The sequence below is a fragment of the Lolium perenne genome, chromosome 1, assembly GCF_019359855.2.
Source record: "Lolium perenne isolate Kyuss_39 chromosome 1, Kyuss_2.0, whole genome shotgun sequence".
Classification (NCBI taxonomy): domain Eukaryota; kingdom Viridiplantae; phylum Streptophyta; class Magnoliopsida; order Poales; family Poaceae; genus Lolium; species Lolium perenne.
Genome location: NC_067244.2, coordinates 192,506,915 through 192,524,707, shown reverse-complemented (window position 1 = coordinate 192,524,707; position 17,793 = coordinate 192,506,915). Strand labels below are relative to the sequence as shown.

The window sequence follows — 17,793 nt, the reverse complement described above, 5'->3', positions numbered from 1 at the left end:
AACTGCCACATTAATGTTGAAGCTTGCTCGAGCATCAAGGCGGTCAAGTATTTGTTCAAGTACATCTACAAAGGACATGATAGAACATCATTTGCATTCGAGAAGGATGTCATCAATGCCGGGGGAATCATCAATGAAATTCGTCAGTATAGGGATGCACGCTATATATCTCCTCCAGAGGCTATTTATAGGATTTTCTGTTTTCACATGTTTGGTGTTAGTCCGTCTGTTCTGCAACTCCAACTTCATTTGGAGAACATGCATACTGTTGCCTTTAAAGCATGTGATAATTTGGAAGATGTTGTTGCTAAACCATCGTCTTCTAAATCCATGCTTACCGAGTACTTTGATATGAACCATAAGTATGTGGAGGCACGAAAATGGCTTTATAGAGAGTTTCCAGAACACTATAGGTGGATTGACGGAGATAAGAAAAAAAAAATTAAGCCATGTGTAGGTGATCACGCAACAAACACTTCCGTTTGAGTTCTATTTCGATTATTACCACAAGTCTTATGCCATGCCTATCATATACTGCTCAATGGTCCTTCTGATGGCAGAAAAATACACAAGACACATGTACCGTGACTGAAGTACTGAACATGTGCTTAAGTAACTAACAGTCCAAGTGCTAACAGTCCAAGCTTTCGATCTGGTTCGGTTAGCCGCCACCGTTCCCCATGCGAATGCCGTGGTCGGCGGCGGAGCTTATGGCGCGAGCGCAGGCGGTGTTCTGCAGACTGGATTGGAGTTCAGCGCCGCGGACGTGAGACTCGGAGCGGCGGGCTGGCCCGAAGTTCGAGGCAGGAGGCGTCGCCGAGGTGCCTGACGCGAGCTGCCCGGGGTCTGGATGTCATCCGGCTCCGGCGAGTCAATGCAGGTACTGCCTCTATCCCCTTTTTTTTTTAATTTAGGCGCCGATGCAAAAAAGAACGGGGACCGAAGCCGGCGCGGAGGGTTCCAGGTCGCCGGCGCCGGCGACGCTGCCATGGACGCGATGCTCGGTCCAGCCGGTGGTGCCCCTCTATGGTCCGCTCCGCTCGACGTCGTCCCTCCTACTGTTCGACACGTCGCAGTTCGCCAAAGCGCAGCCGTACGTGCGGCCCCAGCGCCTTTGGTCTCGTCCATGGCCTCCTTTTATTTTCTCGCCAGCATTGTTTCCCTCTCGTCAAATTCTCAGTTCTCATAGGACAGCGCAAGCATCTCTCTCCCCTTTTCTCTTGTCACCTTTCTTTCTCTCCACGAGTGCGCACTGGACACGCACTCCTCCTACGCCGCTTAGGGGAGCATCACTGTACCAGGGCGAAATCATGTCTCTTCCGCTCCACACTCGACACGCACAGCGTCCCTTTCTCTCCATCCGAGCATAAGACCATCTTCTTCCCTCCGATCACCTGTGTTTCTTCCAGCCAAACGATCCAGCAACGAATTAGCAACGCAAGGGACAATGTCCTCCTTTGCCCATCTCCTCCTTCTCTCGCTCACCCTCACCCTCACCTTCCTCCATCGCCCTACACCTGCACTGTGCGTTGCTGATCATCCAGATGCCAGTGCCACACGGACACACAGCTATCAGACATTCATCCTCCTTCTGAAGCAGCCTGCCGAGGCTGGCACCAGCGAGGACGAGCACCGGTGGTGGCATGAGACTTTCATGCCATCCCCTCTCGCTGGCTTCGATGAGCCACGGCTCCTTCACACCTACACCGAGGTCTTCACCGGCTTCGCTGCCAGGCTGACGGATGCCGAGCTCGACATGGTGTCCAAGAAGCCTGGGTTCCTGCGTGCCTTTCCAGACCAGCTCTGGCATCCCACCACCACACACACTCCAGAGTTTCTCGGGCTGAAGAGAGGCAGCGGCTTGTGGAGGGACGTCAGCTACGGCAAGGGCGTAATCATCGGGGTATTGGACACGGGCATCTATGCGCAGCACCCTTCCTTTGATGATGCTGGCATCCCGCCACCCCCGTCAAAGTGGAAGGGTTCATGCCATGGCGCTGCTCGGTGCAACAACAAGCTCATCGGTGCTAAGTTCACCAGTGTCTTTGCAAATGACTCTGCAGATGACACGGGTCATGGGACGCATACCTCTTCCACCGCTGCCGGGAACTTTGTCAGAGGTGCCTCCGTCCACGGACTCGGCAGGGGCACAGCAGCTGGGATTGCTCCAGGCGCACATCTGGCAATGTACAGGGTATGCACAATTCATGGGTGTGCAACCTCAGACATAGTGGCGGGATTTGAGGAAGCTGTCAAAGATGGAGTCGACGTGCTATCAGTCTCCCTCGGCCCCTTTTTCGATGTTAACTTCAGTGAAGACCCGGTCGCCATTGGTGCATTCAGTGCGGTAGCAAAGGGCATTGTTGTCGTGGCTGCAGCTGGGAACAATGGACCCAAGTCATTTCTTGCCAATTCTGCACCCTGGTTACTCACAGTCGCAGCTGGCTCAGTGGACCGTAGCTTTGAGACTGTTGTGCAGCTGGGGAACGGCAATCACATCAATGGGGAAGCTTTCAACCAGATATCAAACTCAAGCGCCAAACTGTTTCCTCTTTATTTGGACAAACACTGCAAGTCATTGGCTGGAAGAAATGTGTCTGGCAAAATTGTCATTTGCCATGACACAGGATCAATGAATAACACAGGATCAATAAACAACACCGACATCAGTGCCATCATGAGTGCCGGGGCGGCTGGCATAGTGCTGATCAACAGGAAAGATGCCGGCTTCACCACGCTCCTTGAGGACTATGGTAATGTTGTGCAAGTGACTGTGTCTGATGGCATGAAGATCGCAGAATACGTGAAGACAACAATCAAAGCCACTGCCAAAGTCATCTACAAAAATACAGTTCTAGGTGTCCATCCATCTCCGACTGTTGCAGCATTCTCATCCCGTGGTCCTAGCAGCTTCAGCCCCGGCGTTCTAAAGCCTGATGTATTAGCACCTGGGCTCAATATCCTTGCTGCATGGCCACCACTCACCATGTTTGGTTCTGGTCCATTCAACATTCGATCTGGAACATCGATGTCGACTCCGCATGTCAGTGGCATCGCTGCGCTTGTCAAGTGCTCCCATCCTGATTGGTCCGCGGCTGCAATCAAATCAGCCATCCTTACAACATCTGACATCACTGACAGCACGGGTGACCCGATCTTGGACGAGCAGCATCAGAGGGCAACCGCGTATGCGATGGGTGCTGGCCATGTCAATCCTACAAGAGCTACTGACCCAGGTCTTGTTTATGACCTTGGCATTACTGAATATGCCGGCTATATATGTGCTCTCCTTGGTGATCAAGCCTTGGCAGTCATTGTGCGTAACCCGAGGTTGTCCTGCAAGATGCTTCCTAAGATATCAGAATCGCAGCTCAACTACCCGACAATAACGGTGCCCCTCGGGACAAGGCCATTCACATTGAACCGGACTGTGACAAATGTGGGTTCACCCAATTCCGTGTACACACTGAAGGTACAGGTTCCCAAGAGTCTTCTAGTGTCTGTCTACCCAGAGACATTGGTCTTTTCCAAGGCTGGACAGAAGATATTGTATACCATAACGGTGAGAAGCCATGGCAATGCTGGGAAAAAATTCATGGAGGGAAGTTTGAGCTGGGTGTCCGGGCACTATGTTGTGCGAAGTCCCATACTTGCCGTTGTTGGTCTTCTGTAATCAGGAAGAATATGTGTGTCATGAGATGTTTGACCATCACACATATATACTCCTTCCTTTAGCTATGCCGTTATGGTCTAGAGCAATGACTGTCTTAAGTCTTTTAACTAGTAGGGTTTCTATACCTGTAAAATAATTGAAGTTTGGACGTGGACCTTCCGTTGATTTGTCGTAGAACTCACCACACATAAACTGCGAGTATGTGATGTGATCTGCATCCTCTGTAATTCATGTGCTTCGAAAATATTAATGATTTAGTATCAGATAATTTGGTCCATCAGGTTTGCTTTCATCTGTGTGGAAGCATGCAACGCTAATACGCTATGCTGTTTGGATACTGAACTGTGCGTTTGAAACTTATGGTATTATGCTTCATATTATTTATGGTTTCATCCTTGTGGACATGCTCTTAGCTGCAACTATTCAAATTACTACATTTGTTACTGAAGAAGTCACCACAGTTAGCTGATAGTAATAATTTCCATTTTGGACTATCCTGTTTCTCAAAGTGAATTGATACTGAACCTACAATAGCATCAATTCATTAGTACTGTATCTATACATAATTTCCCCAAAATATTCTTGACCTAGGAGAGAAAGACATGTACCTACATAAGCAGGAAGTTAAGCACAGTGATTTTAAAGTTTCCCTTCAAAATCAATAATTCCACATGGGTCCATAATCTCATGAATTCACGCTAGAGCTGAACTATTTATGAATACGAAAGAGAACTTTCCAAGAAAACAATAAAGCACAATTAAGTACAGAAAACCATTCTACAAAATGTACCCGACGATGTTTTCTACCCAAGGGAATATTTGTAAATTTCCAAGACGTGTTTGAAGCCTTGAAGGTGTTGAACGATTTGATTGTTGAGAATGTTGTGTACCGCTTCGAGTTAACTGAACTTAAACTGAACCTGTTCTAACTCTGAATGATAACAGGACCGGGCGGGAGGGAGGGGTTGAGGCCTCTGTCTGCAAATTCTAGTTGGGGCTCGACCATGCCATTTGGACCTCAGTGGGGAGGAGGGGGGCGGAAGAGTCACCGCGCTTGGATTTGGTGATGGCTTCTGCAATCAGAAGGTGTTCGTAAATGCAATGCCTTTGATGTCAATCGCTTGTTGCTGTTTCTGAGAAGATATTGTGATTTCATGCATCTTAGTTACTTATGTTTATACATGCAAACTTGTATCGCTGCACATTTTGTTTATTTCGTCATTTGAAAAATTAAGTTGTTACGGTTAGTTTATCGAGTTCCTTACACGAGTGACAAAATAAGGTGGAGAATAATAAAATGATCATTGGTTAATATTTTAAATTTAACATAGAATTTGACTTTTAAAAGGCGATTTAAGGAAAAAAGAGTTGAGAAGACTAATCATGAAGTATGAACTTAGCGCAATGTGCACTTGTTCAGTCTTCAGTGATTCAACACAACCATGTCTCTAGTTCTGGATTGCTTCTCATTGACATGCCTTGACTATTGTTGTACTGAGAAAATGTTTCTACCTCCTAAGAAACCTAGATACTCAAAGGGAAAAAGTGGTTCCACAATTTGAACCAAGAAAGAACATGTAAACTGTATATACATGACCCCATGGGCAAGTCTTGCAGATTTCTGTAGTAGCTAAAACTGTATAAAACATTCCGATTATTGATGACATTTTTGATTCTGGTATATACAAACCACAATCGGAAACTCAATAAATAATATTTTGTGATGAAAGACTGCCATGTAAAAAAAACATTACTGTGATTCTTCCACACAACATGTCATATACAGACTTTTTTTCCCCTTTAGCAGCAAATTGCTTTTGCTCTTATACTAGTTCACCTTGAGGACAACTATGGATATGATTTTCCTTATGAGGTGTAAATCGTTTTTTTTAGTATGTTAATGATAATATTATATATAAAAATATGGGATCTAATCTCCGCACATGTTTTTTTTTGGATAGAAATCTCCGCACATGTTATACATATGATTCAACAAAACACTTGCTCTTGTTCAGGACACTGTAATGGACATGTTTTCAACTAAGGAGTAAATGTTGAAACTAAATCCAATTATTGCATGTCAAGTTATGATCAAAGCAGGATCTTGTTGGTACAAATTGCAAAGATGTAGTTAGTAATGTCAATCATGCTGATCTTATGCAGGGCTTAACTCCTAGTAGGCCCTGGTTTCTCGAAGATTGATCTGTTTCACAGGAAGTTTGGCACAAGTCCTGGTAATTCTTCGGCTACGAAGAACATGGCTGTGATTGGATAGGAGAACACATTGTATAACTACCTTCTTAATCCTAACAAGGTATGGTCACTGTCCGGTCAACATGTCCTATTGTAGTTTCTATTTTTTCAGTTGGGTGAGCTTCTGCTTTGTGCGGTGCACTTGTTATCAATATGTCTAAGCAGGGCATGCTGATTCTTGCAGCTGACTTTACTATTTATGCAATAATTTGCAATTTATTTTTTCCTATACTATAAATGGTTTTCTCAAGTTTGTGCTTTTATCACGCCATCTAGGTGTGTGTCCTTATAAGTGATAAAAGAAATGCTTTGAAGATAAAAAAATAAGGCTTGCCACAATTCTGTGTGATTCTCCCTGACAAGATATGACTTCCTACTCCATTGCACCTAACTAAGAAATTATTTTTCCTGCTTCCCTATACGGTGATTACCACATGCTTCCCTGACCCAAGTTGTAATTTACAAGATCCCAACAAGAAACCATCAGATGGCCTCATATCATCTCTATAATTACTTTTTGGTTGTATAGTTTCTGTGATTGTACAAAAAGGAACTAAAATCTCTGTTATCTCTGAAAATATCAGACTGCTTTCTGAACCACGACTAATCAACTGTGCAATTTTTCCTATTTTTCCATAAATATATATAGCATGCCATTTGGACTAATTTGTTTCATAACTATAACATATGAAGATACATTGGTCCATATTACAGCATGTTATAGACAAAACTTAGTTCCTTTACGTAGAAACTTCTTTGGATCCCGATTAATTTTCAATTAGTGCTCATTAGCGACAGATAGTTATAATTTTATTATTTACAAGGTGTAGACAAGTTGTGAGTAAATTTATACTCCTTCCGCTCTATTTTGGTAGCACCCTCGTTTTCTGTGATTTTACTTTGACCAAAAAATGAACTAATAATACATGAGATGCCTGTTATAGAAATTTTATCACTTAAAACTTATTTCGAATATGAACTCAATGATATTTTTATAGTATATTTTCGATAAAGATAAATAGTAATATCGCAGAGATACTAATTACACCCAGCCTCTGCAACAACATCATGTCCTAATGACATAAAGGATGCACACAACCAAAAGAAAGAGAAAAGAATTACAAAAAAGAAAAAGGTCCCGCTACAGAGATCTATAACTTGAAACAATAAAACTGACACCACTAAGAAGCGACACCTCCAAGAAGGAAACAGTGCACAAACGCTGGATCTTAGATTTTCAACCTGAAGAAAGTCATCTCTCTTAAAACAATGCATTCAACAAGAACATTGCCAGACATAACCAATTAAGGTCATACCTTGGATTTTCAACCTGAAAGATAAGACTCTGAACTTCTCCTATGCAGTCGCCCCCACATACCAGTCGCTGTTATAAGTCACGAATCGCCAAGCCAATTCCACCTCAGCACCAAGATCCGACCATCATAGCTATTCCACTGATCTCGGCTTGATGACCTTCTCCGCTAGCACCATGGAAAGAAAACGATCTCCATGATATTAACAGCCAGTAGAGCTTCGAAGCGCCCCCTCTGAAACCAAACGGCCAGATAAAAAAACATGGGTGCGCACGACCGAAACCACCCAATCTAGCAATCTTCAGGCATTATTCACACAATGAATTTCGCCTGTAGGGCCTTCCGAAACACGACAATCCACCTAGACTGGTTGGAACAAGGATCCGACAGATCTTCAAACTTGGTCCGAGAAGAATCCTAGAACTGCCACCTTTATTCTTCGACGCGGACGAAAAGGCCCCCGCGCCGCCATCCGCCGCCCAACGACGACGAAGGAGGTACACCTCAGTAAGCCATCGCCGCCAAGCCCATGGCTACTGCAACTCAGCAGCAGGTTGTGATCCCCGGTCAGGAACCTGGCAGCGCTGCTTGGTCCGAAGCAGAACGGCCAGGCCCCTAGGCCCAGATCAGGCCCAGATCGGGCCCGCGCTGCCACCAGGTCTCCGTGCCGCCGCTGCCCAACCGCCGGCGTCCCGCATCCCGTCACCTTGCTGCCTCCTCCGCTGTGCGAAGCACGCCCGCCGTCGCACCTCCCCGCTCAAATGCGCCGCCGGACGTGCCCCCTCCACTGCCCTCTCCACTGTTTGGCGAGTCGGGCGCCGCCACCTCCGCCAGCGCCGGCGACGGCAGCGGCCTGGCCGGGGCAGGTGTGGAGAGGGCGGGGTCGGGGTAGATGGGTCGCCTCTGGAGCCACCCGAGGGGGAGCGACCCGGGAGGGGGAGGGGGAGCCCGTAAGATGAAAATCCACTAAAAGCCAACCATTGCCGGCAGCCCGGCACGACAAACCACACACAATGATTTGGAAATTCAGAGCTATTACAAGTGGCAATTCAGATTGATACTTGAGTATATAGCATTACACAGTCAAAACACAAGAATTTTTTTTACATGTTTTTTAATTATTTCACCCATATATATAGCAATGTACAATTCAAGTATTCTAAACAGTCAGGCACTTTCATGACATGAAACTCGAAACAACATATGTGACCGTGCTTGCCAATACGATAGGTTCTGATGTTTCTATTATAAACAAAAAGGAAAAAAACCGACATGGCAAACCAGAATAGGATACTGTTTTCGACCTGTGATCAAGCCGGATCCTTTGAGCGGTTTAGTGTTGGATCTTAATTAGGAATCCTATGCAGTACTACCAAATATAGAAACTAATGACACACTATCAGGAAGACACCCTTTTTTTCTTCTAAATTGTAATTTGGTAGCGAATAATTGTCATGATCTTGTTGTGGACGTTGTATATAATTTCTTCTTGCAGAGCTGCATGGAGTGGGCTTTGTTTGTAATTTGGTAGCAACTTCGTTCTTATGCTGCAAGATGAATGTCGATGGGGCAGGTGGCTAGGTCAGCAAACAGGGGCGCATTCAGAGTCGTGTCGCTCGGAGGTAGGCTTGTTCATGGGCGCCGGCGCGATGGTCTTTGAAGAAAACACACCCGGGGTGCCTTGAAGCCCTTGCTTGTCGAGAAGCGATGGCGCTGGCAGGAGATTTCAATGTTGCGAGGTCACCGTGGCCTCCGATTGCATGGAAGTGATACAAGGTCTGCAACACAAGAATCTGGGAGTTTTCAGTCTTATACCGACGGAGATCAAGTCGAGAGCAGGCTCACGAAATGGCGTCTCTTTTCACTATGAGATTCGTAACTCGAATCATGAAGCTGATCAACTAGCGCGTTTTGCTATGTCCGTAGATGCAGGGCGCCATGTGTGGATGAATAACCCACCGGACGGGTTTGATTTATTTGTAAACATTATATATGAAAATTTGAATAAACTGACGTGGACGTCTCAAAAAGAAAGTCACCTGATAGTTGGATGGTAATCAGATGTCCCCAATGGAATGGTTAAAACTAGAATAAATCAGGCGATTGTGCACGAGCCGGTTCCTTTGAGCGGAGTAGAGTGTAGTCTTAATTTGGAATCCTAGGTACACCCATTTTTGATGTCCACCCGCAACAGGTTGGTGATAATATACAGACCTAGCCGCCGCCCCTCCACCCTCCCTGCGCCAGCGCCCACCTCCCTGTGCTGCCGCCCCTCCACCCTCCACCACCGTCCCCTCCCACCCCCTCTCCTCCCTTCCTACCCGACCTTCGCCCCGGGTCGTCTCGCGCGAGGTGGCTCCGGGCGACGACCCATGGACCCCCCTTCGCGCGGAGGCGGGGTCTTCCAGGGGCGGCCCAGGGGTACGGCGGGTCCGGTGGTGGTGGTGTCGTTGCCTATTCGACGGTGCCTTGGAGGAGGGATCCCCCCGAGGGAAAGAAGAAGTAGGGGCCATCGGGCGGAGAGTCCTCAGGACGGTGGTACGCGTTTTACCCAGCTTCGGAACACCTGCACGATGACATGGCCTACTGCTGCTTGTCTGAAATTATCTAGGCGCTTTCGCTTTGTTACAATGAGTTGTGGTTGTGCCCCTAGGGCCCCCAGGATCCGGCTTATAAAGGCGTCCGGATCTAGGGTTTACACGGAGAGTCCTAGCCGGAATACAAGATGCCTAACTACGGAATATTACATTACCATGCACGTCAAGGATCCACCTTTCCTTAGCTGCCGTATTGGATCCGGATACTTCATGGGCCGTCATGGATCCGACTCCCTGCAAGGTCGGTTGAGATCCGGCTCCTGTTCCTGGGCTGGACTTCATCCATCTTCTATCAACAACAACTGGGCCGCCTGATGGGCCATATGCCACCATCACCATCTATGGGCCACCCGGGCTTGCCGGATCTAGACCATGTCGTTGATATACCCATAAAGTATACCCACAACAGTAGCCCCCCCAAGTTCTTCAAGATTCATCATTCCTCCGCCTAACTTTGTCCGGATCCGAAAAGAATCTCGAAGAGCTTCCAAATCTTCATCATTTTCGGCTTCATTCAACCGAAAATCATTTGTTCTTCTGTAACGGTAACTTAGCAGATTTCTCGCCCACGTCGCGCACAACTTCCGCTTTTCCCGCCCTAAATTTTCGGATCTGCGAATCTTCAGCCGGAAGTTTGGAGGCGCTCAGTTAGGTCACCACTGCGTCCATTTCACCGCTTCTGACCTAAGACGCGTGGCGATCATCCAACGGTGCGACCGTTCCGTTCCCACCGTAGGATCCGACTCACGAATCTCAGCGCGAGGTCTATAAGTACCCCCACGCACACGGCCACTTCCATTCTTTCACCGTCCTCACCACTTCGTCTTCCTCCTCGCGCCAGCGCTGCCCGGTAAATCTCACTTCCGGTGAGCTGTTCCCCGGAAAACTTCAAGCGCCACCGCTCCAAGGTCTCCCTCAACCCGAGCTGCTCACGGTTGATCGGGAAATCGTCACCGCCGCCGTTTTGTGGTATCGCCGGAGGCCTGCGCGTCACTTCCGCGACCTTCAACTTTGCCGGCGTCACGGGGAACCGCCACGCCATTGCCGGTAAGTCCACCGGACTTGTAGAAGACAACTTAGCTAGTTCCGGTTACTTAAACGTTGCACCATATGCATGCAGCCAGAAATATGTCCACTAGCTCACCTAGGTTTACCGATAGTTCTCCGAATAGCCCACAACCAAACTCCACAGAACCAAAGTTCGTTGAGCCAATAGCATTCCTTCCGCCCAATTTCCGATATTAGATTAGCTCAACCTTTCTCCGCCTCTTCCAGCAATTTTCTCAGTCAGATCCCAACAGTAGAAGAGATCCAGGCGGAGATAGAAGGGCATGCTAGGATGGCTCCTAAGGTACATGAAGCTGAGCAAAAGAAGGGTTCGAAGGCCCGGATCCGCGAAGGTGAGAAGGGTCAGTGGTGGCCCAGTGAAGTCACTGATTTGGAGCTCAGAGCCTTCGAGAAAGAAGAGTTCATTGCTCCGGGCTCATGGAGTTTTCAAAAGGATTCAAGCACTCCGACCCCAGATACCGACGAACGCGTCTTCACCAAAGGCTGGGTGGAGTGCGGCCTTTCTCTCCCCCCTCCGAGTTCTTTTTATTAGTGATTAGCACTTACGGCCTCCAGCCTCACAACATATGCCCCAATTCCTTTCTCCTTCTCTCCAATTTCGTGACTCTTTGCGAGGGTCACCTCAGAATCCGTCCAGATATCCGCCTTTAGCAATTCTTCTATCGAGTCAAAAAAGAGACCAAGGATAATGTCATGGTGAACTGCGGAAGCATGACGTTTGTGCTCCGCCCTCAAAGGATGTTTCCGGCTCCCCCTTCCCACGAGTCCGTCCGGTACTGGAATGCCGGATGGTTCTACGTGAAGAACATGTCAGTTCCGGGCGTCCACGACGGCCTTCCCGCATTCGCCAACAATCCTCCGGAGGAACTGGCCAGCTGGAGCTTCATCCCCGCCCTTGCCCAGTATCCGGAACTGGACAAGGCTGCTCGGAGGATCTCTTGGCTAGTCCATGATGGTTTAACCAGAATGGACTTGACCTTGAGCTGGTTCACCCGCCGGATCCAGCCGCTCAAGTTCAATAAGCGGCTGATCTGCGAATACTCCGGGATCGACGACCAACTGCGGGTAACCCGAGACAACTTGCCAACGGATTCTCTGAACAGGAGGATCCGGACACTCGTGAAGATTGGCCGTGGCCAGGAGGTCCCGGAGATTTACAGGGATATCTCCATCAACAACAAGTGTCATCCGGTGCGTTCTTACACTTAGCCTTTTTTACTTCTTACACTTGAAATGTTCTAACTTTTTTCCATGTTTCCTCTTCAGCTCAATTCTTTGGCGGAGGATAGTTTGAGAAGTATTTTCCGTGTACCTGCTGGAAGGGTGGAGGAGGATCCGGAGGACAACGTTGAGGGGGACGAGCAAGCTCCGAAAAAAGCTGCCCCTCGCGCGACAAAACGTCCCCGCGCCAAGACTTTCGGCTCTGATGCCGGAGCCAGCGGCGAGGCCTCCGCCAAGAATGCTAAGACCAAGCCACCTCCGCGCCTCGAGTCCAAGAAGGCGGAGCGCGATCACATCAAGCTGCTGGCTACAACAGGGAAAGGATCGTGCCTGCTACTCCCTGGAGCCATGTAAGTGTTCGGAAATTCATACTTCTGATTGTGAAGTTTCTTTACTTATATCTTTTCCTTACTTGTTGCAGGAACCAGAAGGTCACCACCTCTCGGGTCAACACCCAGAAGCCCATCACGAACTACATGAAGACATCTCCGGCCGTTGGCCCTGTGACATAGGCATCCCTGATGGGCCTGCCGAAGATGGTACCCGGGGTTTACTGAAGGCCCACGAGTCGAAGAATATGAAGCTCGGAAGCCCAATTAGTTGTTGTTAAGGAAAGATAGAATTGTATTAGGAATAAAGAGATTTGTAACTTTACGGGTTGAACTCAAAAAGTCTCCCAGAATCTGTAAACTTGTGTAATACGAAACCCTCGGCTCCGCCTCCTATATAAGGGGGAGTCGAGGGACGAAGAGAGGATCGAATCATTGTCAACACAACCCTAGTTTTCATAGCAGTCGAGTACTTTTCCGGCTGAAACCCTCGAGATCTACTTGCCCTCTACTTCCAACAAAACCCTAGTCTACAACTTGTAGGCATTGACAAGTTAATCCCTTGTCAATTGGCGCCGTCTGTGGGAATTAGAGGCGACAAGGATCTGATCTCGATGGCACGTTCAACATCATCGACATCTTCGGTGGGAAGCAACGCAATGGACAGAGGTAAACGGATCGAAACTGATCTAGTCGATTTTGTTCCTCACCCGCCCTCCCATGTGGATGCATATGCGTATCTGGAGGAGCCTATGGAGATGACGTTCGGGAAGTTCCACTTCAGCGTCGGAAAAGAAGGGTTGCATCGTCTCGAGGTTCCGGTTTCGTCGGGATCGTCGGCGGTCGATTCCGATTTTTCGGGATCATCATCATCGTTCAAGATCGATGCTGAGGAAATCTCATCACCGCGCTTCGACAAATCGTCAACAAGCGGAGAACTCGTCAAGATCTTCGGCGGCATGTCCTTCGAGTCGTTTGCGGACTCCAATATAAGCATCGACTCAGACAGCGTCGACAGCTACAACTTCATCGACAGATCTATTTCTGTTCGGGAGGTCTTCACCGATCTATACGATGGTGTCACCAATCCCAGCAAAGATACAGCTTCAAAATATCATCAAATTTATGTAGTTGGAGAAGCAAGTCGCACGAAGGAGACGTCAGAGGCTTTCAATGATGTGGGAAATCCATACGTCGATCCCGCTGATCTCATGCGAGGTTTGGGCACCAAATATGTCGGGCCTACACCGCGTCTAAGGGTGCAACTCCCACAAGCGACTTGGGACAGAGCCACAAAAGCCATGGACGGTACAGAGCCGATGAATACAACTGCTACGGCTGAAGAGTTACAAGCATACCAATATAGACTCGCCCGTGCTGGACGAGAACTTGAAAAGCAGACAGCTGAGCTTAATAGAAGAAAGGCCGCAGCTTCCGCGTCAAGCCGAAGAAGGGCAGAGCTCAGCCGACAGTCAGGAACTTCGGGAGACAGTCACAGAGATGCTCGTAATAGGGGAAGATCGCGGTTGCAGAACATACCTGAAGCTGAGAGGGAGCATCTGACCCAGAACCTCGACATGTCTTTTATGTCAATAGACACAAGAGGAAACATTATTCCTAAAACACCAGAAGCGGGATATATGGCGACACAAGCCTTTATACTGGCGAACAGGCCTCCCCCAGGAGATCCAAGAGAGGCATTGTATAACATGGCTATGGTAGGAGTCGGAGTCATGGGGACAGCGTTTGCGGGAACAAGCACACCACCCGAAGGTGCTGCAAGACAAAATAATCCGCGGCCTACAGGGGCGATACAGGATCCTCCAAGAACATCGGCAAGAGATACAACGACACAAGCGCGGGTTGACAAGGCGCATCAAGAAAGGAGGGAACGTCGGCAGTCACCGGAGGTTGATGAGGAGGAGATGTGCGGACTCCCCTGTTTTACTCGACGAGTTCGCAAAACGCGAGTTCCGTCTGGTTTCAAATTACCTGACAACTACAAGAAGTTCGATGGTTTGCAAGAACCGGAGGATTGGCTGGTCGACTACTTGGAAACAGTAAAGTTAACAGGTGGAACCAAAGCAACTGCCATGCAGAGCATCCAGGTATATTTGAGTGGTGCAGCACGATCATGGATCAAGAAGCTACCACCTGGATCCATCGACAGCTGGGAGACCTTTGAGGACATGTTTGTGAAAATTTTTCGATCTACATGTAAGAAACCCGCATCAATAGAACAATTGAGAGCTTGTCGACAAAAGTATGATGAGTCGATGAGGATGTACATCCAGAGGTGGAACATCATCAAAAACTCGGTAGAAAACATATCTGACGAGAGGGCGATAGATGCTTTTGTTGCTAGAATCCGAAGAAAAGATTTCATAAAGGACTTGGGAAGGACTAACACAAAAACCATAGCAGCATTGATGGAAATAGCGAATCGCTGGGCGGATGGAGAAGATGATGTTCATAATAAGCGGCATAGGTCGCCTGAGGAGGATCGAAACCGGAATATTCAAAATAGACGACGATTTTCTCGCCAATACTCCGACTATGACGGTCCCGGCCAAATATCGGCTGGCTTCCGAGGAAATAGCGGAAATAACAATCGAGATGATTATCAAAAGAGTGGTGAACAGCGCAGTGACTATAGGGGTAGTCCACACCCCAATAGGCAAAATAATGGTCCAAGGTTCCAGAGGCCGTACATATCTCCCGAAGATATGATGAACGGACCATGTCAGATGCACTTTTATCTCGACAACAACGGGAAAAGGCAGTCAGGACATTTGCAGAAGGATTGCTGGACTTTCCAGGCGCTGAACAGATTTGCGGGGCATGCCAACGCACAGGCAGCAAATAGGAACCCTCAATGGCCAAGAAGTGAGATTCACCTTCCACCTCCTCCCGTGATCACGGACGCAAACCGACACCAGTTACAAATAGCGGCAACACCACACCCGCCTCCTTATATCGACACCAATGGCGCGGTCTCGATGATCCAGAAGGCAAGGCCATCCAACAGGGCTCAGAAAGTAATTTCGCGACAAGTCTTTATGGCAGGGAAGATGCCTCCACCAACAATCGAGTACCTAAATTGGTCGGGACAAGATATTGGCTTCACCATAGCGGATCATCCGCAGCAAGTTCCGCGACCAGGACAATCCGCTTTAATCTTACCAGCGGTGATCGCAGGATTCGACGTTTCACGAGTATTCATAGATGGAGGCAGCAGCTTAAACCTCATGTACGCAGATACATTGAGGAAGATGAACATATCCCTGGCAAACTTAAAACCAACCGACACACGTTTCCATGGCATCACACCAGACAGACCAAATTATCTGCTGGGGAAGATCAATCTCGACGTTTAGTTTGGAACCCGAGAAAATTACAGGATAGAAAGGCTGGAATTTGAAGTCGTGATTTTCCATCACAGTACCATGCTTTACTGGGATGACCTGCGTACGCCAGATTTATGGCGGTACCCCATTACACATACTTATTGTGGCGACTCCCTGGACCCAGAGGCTCAATTACAGTAAAAGGCAGTTTTGCGCTAGCGGATAAGTGCGACAAGGATTTTCATCGACTGTCAGAAACTTTCGGGATGCAAGCGGAGTATATGGCGTCCAAGCTAACAACTGATTACGATGTGCTGCCTGACGGAGGGAGGCCATTGAAGGAGCAAACTTTTGATACTACGAAAAATTCGAAAGAAGTACAAATCCACCCGACGGATCCCAAGAAGACGACAGCTATCGCCACAAATATGGACCTCGCATAGGAAAGCGCGCTCGTCGAGTTCCTCCGTGAGCGCTGGGAAATCTTCGCATGGTGTCCAGCAGACATGCCAGGAGTACCCAGGGAACTTGCCGAGCACCCGCTAAACTTGGATCCATTGGCCAGGCCAATCAGACAACCTTTGCGGCGTTTCTCGGAACCAAACCACAAAGCTATGCTATCGGAAATAAATCAACTCAGAGAAGCTGGGTTCATCAAAGAGTTGCACACAGAGGCCACGTGGGTAGCTAACCCAGTGCTGGTCCCAAAGAAAAACACAGAAGTCCTTCGCATGTGCGGCGACTTCACGTGTCTCAATAAACATTGTCCAAAGGAATACTTTCCCCTCCCAAGGATCGATCAAATTATCGACTCCACGGCAGGTTGTGAACGTCTTTCCCTCCTGGACACGTATTCTGGTTACAACCAGATCTGCTTAAAAGAAGAAGATGAGGTCAAAACAACTTTTATAACACCTTATGAAGTTTTCTGCTATAGAACAATGCCTTTCGGGTTGAAAAACGCGGGAGCAACATATCAGCGGATGATGCAGAAGTGCCTCGCCACTCAGATTGGCAAAAATGTTCAAGTATACATCGACGATGTCATGATAACGACAAAGAAAGGGTCAACCTTGATTGACGATCTCAAAGAAACTTTTGATAACCTCGACAAATTCTGCCTCAAGCTGAACCCGACGAAGTGCTCTTTTGGCGTTCCTGCGGGAGAACTTCTTTGGTTTCTGATGTCAGCAAGAGGGATCGAAGCCAACCCGGAGAAAATCCAGGCCATCGTGACAATGAGGAAGCCAACAAAGCTCAAGGAAATACAACAGCTAACGGGGCGAGTCGCAGCCTTGAGCAGATTCGTCGCCAGGTTGGGAGAAAAGGCGCTGCCGTACTATGCTTTGATCAAACAGGGAGAAAAGTTCGAGTGGAACGAAGAAGCAGACAGAGCCTTTGAAGATCTCAAACGCACAATTTCGACACCGCCAATATTGGTGGCGCCCAAGGAAAAGGAACCTCTCCTATTATATATCGCGGCCACACCCCAGGTGGTCAGCACAGTACTCGTGATGGAACGAGAGGAAGAAGGAAAACTCCATGGAGTCCAGCGACCGGTATACTTCATCAGTGAAGTTTTATCGCCTTCAAAACAGAGGTACCCGTAGTACCAAAAGTTAGCATATGGAGTATTCACAACCGCAAGAAAATTGCGGCACTATTTTTCGGCACATCCAATTATAGTGGTCAATGAGGCGCCTTTGTCCAATATATTGAACAACCCTGAAGCTACGGGTCGTGTCTCCCTTTGGGGAATAGATTTTTCCCCTCGGGACATAACATATGAAAAAAGAAAAGCAATAAAGTCACAGATCTTACCAGACTTCATCGCAGAGTGGATGGAGCTGCAAAATACGGGACCTCCAGACTTATCGAGAACTTGGACTATGAACTTTGACGGGTCCAAAAGTGTCAACACCCGGATTTTTAAGTCCAGATGCCTATTATGCCAAACATCGCAATCCCAGGAATATTGTTTTTGCGAGACAT

The 17,793-nt window shown here is 47.9% G+C and overlaps 1 protein-coding gene and 1 long non-coding RNA gene across 2 annotated transcripts; both read left to right on the top strand.

The window, feature by feature from the left end:
- The first annotated feature begins 942 nt into the window (after positions 1-942).
- On the top strand, positions 943-3,953 carry LOC127317036 (subtilisin-like protease). The gene has a single exon (XM_051347569.2). The coding sequence runs from the start codon at positions 1,448-1,450 to the stop codon at positions 3,671-3,673; it is 2,226 nt and encodes a 741-aa protein (XP_051203529.1). The 5' UTR covers positions 943-1,447; the 3' UTR covers positions 3,674-3,953.
- A 676-nt stretch (positions 3,954-4,629) lies between these two features.
- On the top strand, positions 4,630-9,298 carry LOC127317046 (uncharacterized). Its single transcript, XR_007860777.2, has 3 exons — positions 4,630-4,759; positions 5,837-5,987; positions 8,813-9,298. It is a non-coding gene; the product is annotated as an uncharacterized lncRNA (long non-coding RNA).
- The last annotated feature ends 8,495 nt before the right edge of the window (positions 9,299-17,793 follow it).